The sequence below is a fragment of the Coregonus clupeaformis genome, chromosome 37 (assembly GCF_020615455.1).
Source record: "Coregonus clupeaformis isolate EN_2021a chromosome 37, ASM2061545v1, whole genome shotgun sequence".
Lineage (NCBI taxonomy): Eukaryota > Metazoa > Chordata > Actinopteri > Salmoniformes > Salmonidae > Coregonus > Coregonus clupeaformis.
Genome location: NC_059228.1, coordinates 26394245 through 26410350, shown reverse-complemented (window position 1 = coordinate 26410350; position 16106 = coordinate 26394245). Strand labels below are relative to the sequence as shown.

General features: G+C 44.3%; 1 protein-coding gene across 4 annotated transcripts in view; it reads right to left on the bottom strand.

Annotated features, from left to right (window-relative positions):
- Positions 1-16106, bottom strand: part of LOC121553741 (regulating synaptic membrane exocytosis protein 1) — a 61634-nt gene that overhangs the window by 13151 nt on the left and 32377 nt on the right. The window contains exons 14-33 of one of the 4 annotated variants that reach the window (XM_041867093.2): positions 14847-14867; positions 14550-14680; positions 14132-14303; positions 11734-11881; positions 11138-11191; positions 9897-10068; positions 9547-9651; positions 8962-9024; positions 7943-8020; positions 7439-7555; positions 6418-6519; positions 5898-5975; positions 5357-5422; positions 4968-5033; positions 3267-3382; positions 2945-3093; positions 2440-2603; positions 2056-2267; positions 1763-1925; positions 1497-1609 (exon numbers count right to left, since the gene is read on the bottom strand). In XM_041867093.2, the coding sequence (XP_041723027.1) occupies positions 1497-1609; positions 1763-1925; positions 2056-2267; positions 2440-2603; positions 2945-3093; positions 3267-3382; positions 4968-5033; positions 5357-5422; positions 5898-5975; positions 6418-6519; positions 7439-7555; positions 7943-8020; positions 8962-9024; positions 9547-9651; positions 9897-10068; positions 11138-11191; positions 11734-11881; positions 14132-14303; positions 14550-14680; positions 14847-14867 (2290 nt within the window). Of the gene's footprint in view, positions 1-1496; positions 1610-1762; positions 1926-2055; positions 2268-2439; positions 2604-2944; positions 3094-3266; positions 3383-4967; positions 5034-5356; positions 5423-5897; positions 6278-6417; positions 6520-7438; positions 7556-7942; positions 8021-8961; positions 9025-9546; positions 9652-9896; positions 10096-11137; positions 11192-11733; positions 11882-14131; positions 14304-14549; positions 14681-14846; positions 14868-16106 lie in introns of those variants that run through there. The other 3 variants (XM_041867094.2, XM_041867095.2, XM_041867096.2) reach the window with 3 other exon arrangements.

Below are 16106 nucleotides of genomic sequence, written 5' to 3'. Positions count from 1 at the left end.
AATGCAAAATCCTCCACTGCACTCACTGGACTAAACTCAGGCTTTCTAAGATCTATCCTGATGTCAACCCTGTTTGCGACAGGTGTCGGCAAGCTCCTGCTTCATTAATACATATGTTTTGGTCCTGCTCTTCTCTACATAACTATTGGTCTGCCATCTTTGATGCCATATCTAAAGTATTACAAGTGCCTTTTGCTCCTACTGCCATAACATCATTATTTGGGGTAATACCTGATACTATAACACTACCAAAACACACATCTGACTTTGTAGCCTTTGTGAGTTTGTTGGCAAGAAGGTTGATTTTACTTCTGTGGAAATCACCCTCTCCTCCCTCTCATTTTGTGTGGATTAAATATGTCTTACACTTTAGTAAATTGGAGAAGATAAAATATACCCTACGGGGATTTTCTGACAAATTCTACCGAATGTGCCAACCTTTCTTTACCTATGTAGAGACACTGCAATTTCCCTCTACTCTACAGTAAACTGCCTACCTAAGCGTTGTTTTTAATTGAACTACCTTTGTGAGTGTTTAATATTAGCCTGTCTTATTATTATAACTTTTTTATACGTTTTGAAGACTAGACATTTGTGTGCACTTTGTTGTTTCTAATGTATGTTTTGTTATGAAAGAATTACTTAAGTATTTTATATTCTCGTATGGACATATACATTCCTACTTCATTCAAAAAGCATGTTCCCATGGTATATCGAATGTATAAAATCACATGTGCAATGTACAGTTTTTCAAGCATTGTTTACTGTAACTGTGGAAAAAAATACCAATAAAATACCCCCCCAAAATTATTAAAATATTAAACAGCCATTCTGATCCAACCATAAATTCATATATTGTGCGCCTGGCCTGAGAGGATGGAAGTTCAATAGGTAGCTAGATGTAGTAGGCTAATGTTAACTAGCTGGCCTGGCGCATCGATGCCCATGAAAGGAATTTAGGATAGCATGCAAGCACTTTAGCCAGGTAGCCTAGGACAACAAAAAACTGTATGACAGAGTCATAGACTGTTTTGGCAACATGAAAGAGAGGAGGATGGCATTGGCGCTTCTCTATAAGTAATGTGAGTCAACATGTTTTTTCTACTTTCACACACGCGCGCACACACACACACACTTTGTTCTAAATCAATGGTTGTTTAGCAGTCTGAAAATGTCAGAAACTGTTTGTTACATGCTGAATGCTTTGTGGACTTCACCGGACAGATGTTGCTCTCCGGTTTTGTGATGAAACAAAGGTGTGGTTGAATTTATTCTACCACTGTGCCTTCTTATTGTCTTGGCCTTTGGGCCTATATATCATGGTCGCAAGACATATGAACTAACAGGTTATAGAGCAAACAATGCAATTACCTGGCTTGGCCTCCTCAGTGATTTTACACACGCATCGCTACTGTCCATCATACCCAGTTAAATGAATGTATCATACTGTATGTAGTATATTATGTCAGGTTACACAAGTCATTTGTGCCACTCACCCATGGCGGGTGTGGCTAATGTTTGCCGGCCCACCAGTTGGGCGGGGCCAAGGCCATCCAGGAAGTCACTGAACTGACTGTCAGCCCCCAGCCTCATCCCCGAGAAGATTAGACTGGAATACACACACACACACACACACACACACAATGGGGTTAGACTACTGACTATCAGACTAAGATCAGAATAACGTTAGACTGGATAAGCACTGAAGTGAGAATGACACTACCACTACAGTCAAAGAGAGAGTGAGGCTAGAGATACTGACTTCCCCTCAGAGCTGTAGCTGTTCATGCTGCCGTCGGTGGAGTCTCTGCTGGCCTGGCGGTTCATGGCAGAGCGGGGGTACTCTACAGCCATACCCACCTCTGTACTCCGCTGGATCTGAATTTTGTTCTTTTTCTTGCCCTTCTTCTTAGTATCCACCACCACTGTTTTTTTATTACACACACACAACAAATACAACAACAATACATTCATATTACAACTGGTTTTTATATGGGTGCTGGATCCAGGGCTTGTTTATGGTAGAGTCTTGTTTGTATGGTCTGTCTGTGTTACCTTTCTGGGAGGTGAGCTGTGAGGTACTGCAGCTGCGTCTGGAGGGCAGGCCCACAATGGCCACCACCCGTTGGCTGAGGCTGGAGCGCCGCTTCTTGCCCCCGCCCAATGCTGTATCTGATTGGCTGCCGTCCGTATGCTCAATGCCAAAGATTTCACCGCTCACGCTGGTGCTCTTCAACATGCTGCGGCCTGATGCATGCATCGCCTTGCTACACACACACACACACACACACACACACACACACACACACACACACACAGAGACAGACAGACAGACAGACAGACAGATACATTTTGTAGTCTTTACTGCAACACACAGGCGTGTGTGTGTAAGTGTGTGTGTGTGTGTGTGTGTGTGCCTGTGTGTGTGGTTCTATTTACTTGAAGCGTCCCCGGGGTCTCTCTGACTGGATGGACATGTAGCTGGTACTGCTGATGCGGGAGGCACTGCTGGTACGAGAGATGGCTGACACGTCGCTGACATCACTGTCTGAAGACTTGCGGGATACGTTCTCACAGCTGGTTCTCCTCTGGTCCTTATACAGCTAGAGGGAGAGGATTAGAGAGGGAGGGACAGAGGATGAGAAGATATATACACCTATTTCATGCCAATAAAGTTCACTGAATTGAATTGTTTTGAATTGAGAGCGGGGATAGAGGAGTGTGGGGTGAGAGAGAGGCAAGATTAAGATGGAGAGATGGTCATAAATATGGGGAGTAAGAGAGAGAGGGACAGAGAGAGATGGAGAGAGGGACATAGGTATGGGGAGTAAGAGAGAGAGGGACAGAGAGAGATGGAGAGAGGGACAGAGATATGGGGAGAGAGAGAGGAACAGAGAGAGATGGAGAGAGGGACAGACAAAGAGGGTTAGGGTTAGGGGCTGACCTCAAGTGACAGGTGACTGACCTCGCGTTTGCTCTTGAGCACCCTCTCCACATCCCTGCTGGAAGTGGACGGAGCAGCAGAACTCCTGTAGGAGTCCCTCTGCTGTACCTTCATCTGGAGCTGACGAACACGCTCCTCTGCTGCAAGAGCTAGACACTCACACACACACACACACACACACACACACACACACACACACACACAGGGAGGAATTAGCAAAAATATGCACACACACACACACATTTAATCACCACACACATATCACCACTCACTCATTCACTCAGGTTTACAGACAAAATCAAGTCAAGAAAGCCACACACACCTTGCTCTACGGGGCTGCTGCTCTTGTCTGGGACCTGTGGGAGTTGTCTGACCCTGCGAGCTGCTGACGAGGACGTCACTGAGGAGGACAGAGACGCACCACCTTGGAGGTGGCCCCTGAGAGAGAGAGATAGAGAGATGGAGCGAGAGGGAGGATGAGAGAATGAGATGGAAATCCTGCAACACCACTACTAGTTTCTCTGTTAGACACAGAGTTTTGACACATATGAACTAAGAGGCGAACACGAGACAGAGTCAAGCTTGGTCGGACAGTGAGGGGAAGTATACTACATGTAATATGCAGCTCAGTGTGGCTGGTGTGAGGTCCTGTAGCAAAAAGAGCTTGATACATTTAGACCGTGAAAAACATAGACAATTAGCATTATTGAGTGTACAAAACATTAAGGACACCTTCCTAATATTGAATGGCAACCCAGCCCCTCCATGCGTCAATAGACTCTAGGGGGTTATTAACCTGTCTCCTACCCTTCATCTACACTGATTGAAGTGGATTTAACAAGTGACATCAATAAGGGATCATAGCTTTCACCTGGATTCACCTGGTCAGTCTATGTTCTTAATGTTTTGTACACTCAGTGTACACTTACACACACACACACACACACACACACACACACACACAACCCACCACACACTGGCCCATGGCTGGGGTACAACATCAAATAAATAGTGCATTATAGGCAGTGGAACCATGGAGGAGGAAGGCAATAGCTCTCTCTCTCTCAGGCTGCTCCTCCAGGGGGACTGAGGTGAGGGGTCAGAGGTCAGCACCTGTATGGTTGGGGTGAGCCCGGGGCCAACTCACGGAGGGTCCCCTTACCGAGCGGCCGCAGGGGAGGGGGCCGTCTTCGGGACCCCCTCAGGATGGAGGTGGGCTTTATTCTGGGGGCCCCCACACACACACCATACACACCGTGTGCACAAAGTGGCAGCATGCAACAAGGAAAGAAAATAACAGAATAGAGACAAAAAGGAAAAGTGGAAAAAAACGAAATTATATGAAAAGAAAAAATAAAGAAGAGTTGTCAAACATATTGAAATCAGCATACACAGTGTAAGAGACATCTCAGAAGATAACATCGTAAAAGGTGCAGGTCAAACTACCTGATTCCATATTAGGGAAGATCCCACCTTGGTACTGAACTGCCAATTACAAACGCAAGCTCATCTTGCCTCCATCTCAGTGAATCCTGACCCATGCTATCATGCTTATGTTAGCATCCCCATGGTAACCACTGTACTGCACTGCAGCCCAGGACAGTACATGTGTAGGTGACTTAATCTGATAGATTATTCCAAAATTAACGTTTAAAATTGTGGTCATGTGGATGAACTGGTGAACAGAAAAGAGGGGGACCCCCACTAGAGTTAAAACTCACCATTTGGTACAGATTTAGGATCAGTTTACCCCAAACAAATCCTAACCTCAATTATTATGGGGGAAAACAGATCTTAGATCAGTGTCTAAGGGGAACTTCATCCTAGTCTGGGAATTTGTGGGAGGGGACAGATTATGATGGCAGGATGAATCTCGCAATGAGATTCACATGCTCGACTCAAACTTTCATTTCAATTCTGTACTGATGTGAATGGGCGATTTTCTGAAAGTTTGAGGATTGGGCCGGAAGTGATGATGTTGAAAAACTAAAATCAGGGTATATGTTATGGTTGGCCCCCTTACCTGTCATGGTCAGGGAGCTTCTTGCCCAGAGTGTGACAGGTGGATGAGTCCAGGGTCCGAGTTTGCCTGGGAGATGGGAGATGAGTGGAAAACAGAAAGAAACGGATGGAGGGATGAATAAATGAATGGAGAGAGTATGGGACAGGGGTAAACAGCTGGAGTAAGTGAGAGAAGTCTGCTTTTCTATTTGTAATGAATCGTATAGCCATATGCTCTACAGAAGACAAGCCAGTTAAGCGATGGATTTGATGAAGTTGTCAATACACAACAATGGAATATGGAGTATGGAACAATGATCATGAAGAAGCATCACACACTAATGCATTCATTGAACAAGTACTGTGTGTGTGTGTGTGTGTGTGTGTGTGTGTGTGTGTGTGTGTGTGTACCTCTTCTTTGCACTGAGGTGGTTAACTGTCTCCTGTCTAGGAACTAGAGGCTCCATCATCCATTGGCTTCATACACACCACAAACATGAGGGTGATGAGAAACACACACAAACAGACACACACACACACACCACACACACCACTTACATAGATATAAACTCAACTTTAATCCTGAATTACATTGAATCTGTTATGAATATGAAAGACACACATTAGCGATAATGATAAAAGCTCGGTTGGCAATGCAGTAGACAGACAAAAGCTTCTGAAATCCTTATAAATTCATAGACTAAAAAAGAAAAATAGCTCAGCGATTCTTAAGGAGAAGATAGAGGCTGCTAGAATGCTAGAACACAATCTGGATCCACCAGATACTATGCCAAAAGACCCTGTGCATAGTCCCATAGAGCAAAATGATCAATTGCGATACGTTTAGGGTTAGAAGTGAGCTAATTATTAGTGTTTGCATTTGGGTTTAGTACAGGCGTGGGGTTGGGTTCAGCTGAAAACAGGGGGGATTGTGGCGGTGGGGAAGGGGTACCTGTCGTCTTCTGGGGAGGCGTGTTGGATTAGAATCCTGGGGCTGGCGGGGCGTCTGCGGGGCAGAGACTGGGAGCAGCTGTGACCCGCAGCACCCCCGGTGGACACACAGAGAAACAAATGCATCATGGATCACCTGCACTCTCATTTGGGGATGTATCGAGTTCATGGGTCTATCATATCTCTGAGTCTCAGTTTAAGGCTGTTACCACAATCCCACAAAAAAGGACCCTCCCTTTAAGGCATCTCACAAAGTAGCTATGTACAAACACTCACTCCACCAGACTATACAAAGAGAATGGATTATTTCAGACACCGCAATACTTTGCACTAGCACTATACCAATCCTTCTGCACAAACCTTAAGCGTGCATTTAAAACTACATCCACCACACCCTCCTCAACAAACACACACACACACACAAACACACACACACACACACACACACACACACACACACACACAGGTGGTAGAGTGTCTGAGGCTGGATGCAGGCAGTGTACAGGTCAGTGGGCTGGTACCTTTGGGGCTCTGGTGAAGGAACACTATGGTTCCTTTCTGGGTTCAGACAGTTGGTGCTAGCGCTCCTAGTCCTAACCCTGTCCAGAGAGGTATGTAGATCACTAGCCCAATAACATGCCATCCAATGCAGGAGAGGAGAGGAGAGGAGAGGAGAGGAGAGGAAAATGAAAAAGAAAGAAATGTTAGATACCTAAATCATAAAGGACATGCTAGTCTGAACGTTGTTTTGAGTGATTAGGTGATTGATTGGAGTCAATACAAGTCATTCAGTGTTGGGGAGTACTGAACTACATGTATTACAACTAGTAATTTAACTACATTTTCAGTAGCGCGGTAGTAGTTGAACTAAATTCAAATCTTGGTAGTGTTTTCAGTAGTTAATAACTTTTTTGCCATGTAGTGGTGTAGCTAACTACTGGAAATAAACTTTTCTTTGCAAAAATCAAATCAAATATGGGTGGTAGATAAGAATTTCCTTATTTTTTTCAGCATCAGACCTGCCTAATTCTCAGTTGAAACATAGTTTGTAGTCCATGACATTTCAGATTTAGATATGATAATTTTTCATAATTAACTACTTTTTCATGTAGTGGTGTAGCTAACTACTGGAAGTAAACTTTTTTTTGCAAAAATCTAATCAAATATGGGTGGTAGATAAGAATTTCCTTCTTTTTTTCAGCATCAGACCTGCCTAATTCTCAGTTGAAACATAGTTTGTAGTCCATGACATTTCAGATTTAGATATGATAATTTTTCATAATTAACTACTTTTTCATAGTAACTGTAGTTAAGTAAACTATATTTTTCTTAAGGGTAGCTTTAGTGTAGCTTAACTTCTTCCAGTGAGAAGTAATTGGTAGCTTGGTAAACTATATTTTCAGAGTAGCTTCCCCAACACTGAAGACATTGTCAGGTAGTGAGATAGTCAGGTTGTCATGGAGACCTGTTCTCCGGTTGTCAGAAGAGTTCTTGAACATGGTATGAGGAGGTCATTGAGGGCTGAAGGTGTGTGTGTCTTACCTAATGGTGATCTCGTCTGTAAACCTGAGAACTCGTTGTGTCAAAGAGCTGCGCATTGCCGTGACAACACTGGAGCGCACCATTGACCTAGTCTTTAGACATGCAGGCAGCGTGGAACTTCACTCAAGACAATGAGAAAACCCCAAAAAATTAAAGCATGCAATAAAAAGACAACAAAAAACAACTTCACATCAAACAAACAGAGGCCAAGAGTGGGAAAGGATTTGTGTGGTAGCCTACAACTATGGACAATACTCACATGGGCAAGATAACTGTTTTTGGAGCACAAACTGGACTACTTGCAATACTTGCTCCAAGTCAATTGATGGAATTCATCCCAAAAAATAATCAGTAAGACCAGGATACAGTCTGGTACATATGATGTAGTTATACGAGGTCAACTCAAGTGACATTAGCTCTTGAACATAAAACGACACTGACGGCGGTACAAAGTTGGAAGAGGAGCCACTTTCCAACACAACCTTTCTCTCTTCTTCCACGTACCTGTAAATGTCCTTGTGGATGCCATTGACTAAGAGGGGCATCTTAGGGGGGAGTGTGTTACTTTGTCTAGAAGATTCCCTGGGGGTGAGTCATGTGATGTGTGCATGCAGGAGACAGAGATAGAAAACAGGGAAGAGGATGATGGATTAACAGAATGGAAACATAATTCCTAAAATACTGCTAAAGAAAGACAGGAGAGCAGCATGCCAGGCGAGTGGAAGCATGTATGCCAGGCTTTACCAGCCTCTACCAGCCATACTTTACTACTTACCTATGTGGGTGGGCTCACTGGGCCAGTATTGCACCTTTGTCCAATATATTGGATCTAGTAATTTTACATTTTTACAGATGCTCTTATCCAGAGTGACTTACAGCAGCGATTAGGGTTAAGTGCCCTGCTCAAGGGCACATCGACAAATGTTTCACCTAGTCGGTTCCAAACCAGCAACCTTTGGGTTACTGGCCCAATGCTCTTAAATGCTAGACTACCTGCCATCCAGTAATGCACTGAACTAAAGTGGCCTCTAATGTTGGATGAACATTATTACAACCGTGAATGGACCAGTATAGCTACATGATGCTAACTCTGAATAACTAGAAGCCCCTCAGGCATTGGCCAGGGTCAACAGAGGCTTTGTGCGGTCAGTAGTGGACAGTCCCAGTGTTGACGTCTGTGTGGGCGTGTGTTGCATCACTGTCACATGGGATAGGATGGACACACTGAAATGTCCATCACTCTCTCACACACATTATGACAGAATAAGATGCATTTAGCAGATCGGGTGAAGTCATCTAAGAAATCTACATACATCTTTATGCAGCTCCAATATTAATGTATATAAAAGGCTAAACATTTAAGAGAAGAACCACTCAACCATGATGTGCTTAGGATAAAGGTTGATAAGGCTAGTGCGAATGAGGATGATGATCATACCTAATACTACTACTACTACTACTACTGCTACTAATAATAATAATAATATTAAAATATAAAATAAAACGTGATGACACCTGTTTACCTTTTAGTGTGTAGGCATTCTGCACTTTTGCCTCGCATTGACTGGTGGATCATGATGACCTCACTGTAGTTACCATGGGGATGGATGACACATGAGGAAATAAACAACGAAGCCAAACCGGAGGACAGAGAAAGAACATAGATACAAAGCTGAGCCAGCGGAGAACAATGGGACAGGTAGAAGTTACCCCTAACCACACATCTAGGATCAGATGATTCTACCCCATTTCCTAACCCTAACCATTACAGGGGATGAACAAATCTGACCCTGTATCAGTGGTTAGGGGCAACTTCTACCTACTCCGATGACAGCAACTCTTGTCTCATGGCAATAACTTAATCGTTCTGAGTCTGAATCAACAAACAACAGAGACCAAATAAACAAGTGGCCAGCCATATCCAAACATAATCCTCACAATTCATTGTGCTGAATCACAGAAAGCCAGAGAGAAGAAGACAAAGGAAGAAATAAAACCGAAGGTACTTTCTGAACTAAAAGAGACGACAGGGAGAGGGAATCCATGGCCACCTGATTGTACACACACACGCACACCGACATACAAACACAACACACACACACACACACCTGTCATCTACATAGTCCTGCTCCTGGTAGTGTCCTCTGGTAGAGTCATAGTAGTGGGTGGGAGAACGAGACCTCCTACTATGGTGGATCTCATCATCCAAACTCCTGACACAGAGGGGTGAGAAGGATATGGAGATATGGGAGAGGGAGAGAGTTGGAAAGAGAGAAGGGGGGGGGGGAGGCTTTTAGCTGTGGTAACACTGCCCAAGTTGGCTGTGTTGGCAGTGACAGTAAGAGCAATATTGGCAGCACTACTTGTTCTGGGTCAAGAAAGCCAAAACATGAAGTTGTCCTTCAAGTTTTCTCCTCCCCCTCTTTCTTCATCAACACCCCTTCTCTTCTCCTCTCACCTCTGTGTGGGGACGTTGGCGGGTCGTGATCGCCCCCTGCCCTGTTCCTCTCTGTGAGGAGAGACAGATCGAGAGCGATGCTGGGGTGTCCTCTTCTGCTCCGGCACCTCCAGAGTGGCGGCGTGGGGATCTTTCTGCTCCCTCCCCCTCTCCCGCGAGCCCCTCTCGGCAGCTACACACACCCGCAGGGGGAGAGAAGCTGTGTTCATAAAAGAAAACATACATACAACATATTGTCCCAAACTGGCACAATTGCAAGCAGGTTGACGTTTATTGTCATGAATCTTGCCCTGGAGGCAGAACCGAGCGATTTTCGCTAGATGGGCCAGCTGCAAAGTCAAAATTGGCTATATCGTAAAAATGTATGATTTTTTTTTGTTGCTTTTTGGTCTTCATTTAAGGTTAGGGTTAAGTTTAAAATCAGATTTTATGACTTTGTGGCTTGCCAGCTAGCGACCACTCCGCAGAACTGCCTCCAGAGCAAGAGTTATGACAATATATGCCAACCTGCCAATTGCAGGCCTCAGATCTATGACAATACTAATACAAACGACTCATGCCGGATGAACTCAAGGATACCCACTGTCCCTGCTTTAACAAACAACCTCCTACCGTGACCTTTGATTGAATAAAGAAATAAAGAACTGCCTGATGCCGAAACAGAAAAAAATCCCACTGCAATCCCACTGCAATCACACTGCAATCACACTGCAATCACACTGCAATCACACTGCACAAGTAATTGACCATTTTCTGAATGTCCATGTGAGTGTTTTTAAAAATTATTTCTAAAGGAGAGGAATACTTCATTAAAGCTGACAGTGGGTGTGTTTATGTTGGGAAAAGAAAGCAAGTTATACCTTCCATCTACAGTGTGGTTTTCTACCATGCACGGACAAGAAAGATTATGAAAGGTTAGCAGTTTGAAAGTGGATGTATCAATTTCTTTCTCTATTTCTCTATCTCTCCTTTTCTCTCGCTCTCTCCTTTTTCTCTCTCTCTCTCTCTCTCTCCTTTTTCTCTCTCTCTTTCAAACACACACATATGCACGCATGCAAGCATACACACACACACACACACACACACAGACACACACACACACGCACACACACACACAAACACAGCAGGGTAGTTTTCTGAGGCCCAGTGTTCTGACGACAACAGAACCACATATTAAGTTGTAGAATGTCGATGGAATGTCTCTCTCAGTAAGAAGACAGCATGCCCATGGTCCCACCCACCTTTAGACATAGGTCCAGTGTCATCGTACTCAGGCTCTTTAACACGCTGAGAACCTGCACAATGGTGGACACACATGAAAAACACAGGCACATACAGGAGGAATGGGGTAAGCAGACCACATTGATATAGACATGCATGCCGACACACACACACACACACACACACACACACACACACACACACACACACACACACACACACACACACACACACACACACACACACACACACACACACACACACACACACACACACACACACACACACACACAGGAGGATGGCTCATAATAATGGCCAGAACGGAGCAAATGAAATGGCATCAAACACATTGAAACCATTCCGCTCCAGCCATTACCACGAGCCCGTCCTCCCCAATTAAGGTGCCTATACCAACCTCCTGTGACACACACACATGCACAAACCACATTCACATACATACAGTAATATCTCAAACACACACACATTACTCACACACACACACATTACGCATACACACAACTAACACAACTAACACACAATAGGGTAAGCAGACCACATAGAATACAAACAAATATATTGTGAACACACATCGCACATGCACCCGTCTGTGACTTACGCTGCAGCTTCTTGCTGGGTGTGTCTGTGTTTCTGCGGGGCATGTAAGGGGATGGCCGGGGCAGGGGGATAGACGACATGTCGTGGGTCTGCAGCTTGTACCAGTGAGGCTTGTCATCTAACGGGGCTGTCTCCAGCTCTATTAAGATCTAGACATATGTAACCCATATAAACAAGCTCAATCAGTTAAACACAAGGCCAATGACAGCAATTCATCCACTCCTAGATGCACAATTGAAAGCATCCTGTCGGGCTGTATCACCGCCTGGTACGGCAACTGCACCGCCCGCAACCGCAGGGTTCTCCAGAGGGTGGTGCTGTCTGCCGAATGCATCACCGGGGGCACACTGCCTGCCCTCCAGGACATCTACAGCACCCGATGTCACAGGAAGGCCAAAACGATCATCAAGGACATCAACCACCCGAGCCACTGCCTGTTCACCCCGCTATCATCCAGAAGGTGAGGTCAGTACAGGTGCATCAAAGCTGGGACGAGAGACTGAAAAACAGCTTCTATCTCAAGGCCATCAGACTGTTAAATAGCCATCACTAGCTGGCTACCACCCGGTTACTCAACCCTGCACCATAGAGTCTGCTGCCCTATGTACATAGACATGGAATCACTGGTCACTTTAATAATGGAACACTAGTCACTTTAATAATGTTTACATACTGCTTTACACATTTCATATGTACAGTGCATTCGGAAAGTATTCAGACCCCTTGACTTTATCCACATTTTTTTACGTTACAGCCTTATTCTAAAATTGATTAAATTAATGTTTTTCCTCATCAGTCTATACACTGTACCCCATAATGACAAAGTGAAACAGGTTTTTAGAATGTTTTGCAAATGTATTAAAAATAAAAAACAGAAATACCTTATTTACATAAGAATTCAGACCCTTTGCTATGAGACTCAAAATCTAGCTCAAATGCATCCTATTACCATTGATCATCCTTGAGAAGTTTCTATAACTTGATTGGAGTCCACCTGTGGTAAATTCAATTGATTGGACATGATTTGGAAAGGCACACACCTGTCTATATAAGGTCCCACAGTTGACAGTGCATGTCAGAGCAAATGCCAAGCCATGAGGTTGAAGGAATTATCCGTAGAGCTCTGACACAAGATTGTGTCAAGGCACAGATCTGGGGAAAGGTCCCAAAACATTTCTGCAGCATTGAAGGTCCCCAAGAACACAGTGGCCTCCATCATTCTTAAATGCAATAAGTTTGGAACCACCAAGACTCTTCCTAGAGCTGGCCGCCCAGCCAAACTGAGCAATCGGGGAAGAAGGGCCTTGGTCAGGGAGGTGACCAAGAACCCGATGGTCACTCTGACAGAGCTCCAGAGTTCATCTGTGGAGATGGGAGAACCTTCTAGAAGAACAACCATCTCTGCAGCACTCCACCAATCAAGCCTTTATGATAGTGGCCAGACGGAAGCCACTCCTAAGTGAAAGGCACATGACAGCCCGCTTGGAGTTTGCCAAAAGGCAATTTTTCAGCGGAAGGGACTGGGAGACTAGTCAGGATCGAGGGAAAGATGAACGGAGCGATCCTTGATGAAAACCTGCTCCAGAGCACTCAGGACCTCAGACTGGGGCGAAGGTTCATCTTCCAACAGGACAATGACCCTAAGCACACAGCCAAGACAATGCAGGAGTGGCTTCGGGACAAGACTCTGAATGTCCTTGAGTGGCCCAGCCAGAGCCCAGACTTGAACCCGATCGAACATCTCTGGAGAGACCTGAAAATAGCTGTGCAGCGACGCTCCCCATCCAACCTGACAGAGCTTGAGAGGATCTGCAGAGAAGAATGGGAGAAACTCCCCAAATACAGGTGTGCCAAGCTTGCAGCGTCATACCCAAGAAGACTCTAGGCTATAATCGCTGCCAAATGTGCTTCAACAAAGTACTGAGTAAAGGATCTGAATACTTATGTAAATGTGATATTTCAGTTTATTTTTATTTATACATTTGCAAAGATGTCTAAAAACCTGTTTTTGCTTTGTCATTATGGGGTATTGTGTGTAGCTTGATGAAGGGAAAAAAATGATTTAATCCATTTTAGAATAAGGCTGTAACGTAACAAAATGTGGAAAAAGTCAAGGGGTCTGAATATTTTCTGAATGCACTGTATATACTGTATTCTACTGTATTTTAGTCAATGCCATTTTGACATTGCTCATCCTAATATTTAATTCCATTCTTTTACTTTTAGATTTGTGTGTATTGTTGTGAATTGTTAGATATTACTGCACTGTTTGAGCTAGGAACACAAGCATTTTGCTACACCCGCAATAACATCTGCTAAATATGTGTATGTGACCAACACAATTTGATTTGATTCCTGTGTGTGTGTGTGTGTGTGTGTGTGTGTGTGTGTGTGTGTACCTCTCCCATGAACATGCTATCCTCGTCAGGTAGGCGAGGCTGGTCCCACATGGTCAGCTCCAGCATGTGTTGGCGGAAGTCTCTGCGGTGGACGTGGGAGTACACAAACGTCTGGTTCCACTTTGGCTCTTCACTCTTCTTCACTGTCTTAGTCCTCCGCTTGCTCTTATCGCTGTGCACACACACACCAAATCAAATCAAATGAACATTTATTTGTCACATACACAGTTTACAGCAGGTATAAACGGTGCAGCGAAATGCTTACTTGCAAGCTCCCTCAAGAATGCAGAACAAATATACACACACATACACACACACACACACACACACACAGATGAGTTAACATATTTGTTGGTTTCTTCCTGTCTACAGACTCTTCTATGTGAATTTTTGTCAGTGATATACCCTGTTAACGTACCTTCGGTCTGGCAGGAAGTACATTTTGACGTAAGGGTTTCTGGGTCGCCCGTCCGGCCGGGGAGGTAGTTCTGTGGCCTGTACCACGTTCACAATCAGCTGGTGTCCCACCTTATCATACCACAGCTTGACCTGCACACACACACAGATACACGCACATACATGATCAGTAGGAGCCAACGTACCATCTTAAATGGTATGATGTAGGCTACAGACCATATACAATTATAACACAACCCAAATATCTGCACTGATGATACATGACATAATACATGACAATCCTTTGGTATGGACTCACTGAAAGTTGTCCGGGCAGTACCTGAAAACACACACACAAACACACACACAAACATACACACACACAAACAATGGAAATGATCACCATGAGCCAGATTACTATCACATACAAATACAGTTGAAGTCGGAAATGTACATACACTAAAGTTGGAGTCCTTAAAACACATTTCTTGTTAAGTAATTTTTCCAACAATTGTTTACAGACAGATTATTTCACTTATAATTCACTGTATCACAATTCCAGAGTGTCAGAAGTTTACATACACTAAGTTGACTGTGCCTTTAAACAGCTTGGAAAATTCCAGAAAATGATGTCATGGCTTTAGAAGCTTCTGATAGGCTAATTGACATCATTTGAGTCAATTGGAGGTGTACCTGTGGATGTATTTCAAGGCCTACCTTCAAACCCAGTGCCTCTTTGCTTGACATCATGGGAAAATCAAAAGAAATCAGCCAAGACCTCAGAAAAACAATTGTAGACCTCCACAAGTCTGGTTCATCCTTGGGAGCAATTTCCAAACGCCTGAAGGTACCAGGTTCATCTGTCCAAACAATAGTACGCAAGTAGAAGCACCATGGGACCACGCAGCCGTCATACCACTCAGGAAGGAGACACGTTCTGTCTCCTAGAGATGAACGTACTTTGGTGCGAAAAGTGCAAATCAATCCCAGAACAGCAGCAAAGGACCTTGTGAAGATGCTGGAGGAAACTGGTACAAAAGTATCTATATCCACAGTAAAACGAGTCCTATATCGACATAACATGAAAGGCCGCTCAGCAAGGAAGAAGCCACTGCTCCAAAACCGCCATAAAAAAGCCAGACTACGGTTTGCAACTGCTCATGGGGCCAAAGATCGTACTTTTTGGAGAAATGTCCTCTGGTCTGATGAAACAAAAATAGAACTGTTTGGCCATAATGACCATCGTTATGTTTGGAGGAAAAAGGGGGACTCTTGCAAGCCGAAGAACACCATCCCAACTGTGAAGCACGGGGGTGGCAGCATCATGCTGTGGGGGTGCTTTGCTGCAGGAGGGACTGGTGCACTTCACAAAATAGATGGCATCATGAGGAAGGAAAATTATGTGGATATATTGAAGCAACATCTCAAGACATCAGTCAGGAAGTTAAAGGTTGGTCGCAAATGGGTCTTCCAAATGGACAATGACCCCAAGCATACTTCCAAAGTTGTGGTAAAATGGCTTAAGGACAACAAAGTCAAGGTATTGGAGTGGCCATCACAATGCCCTGACCTCAATCCT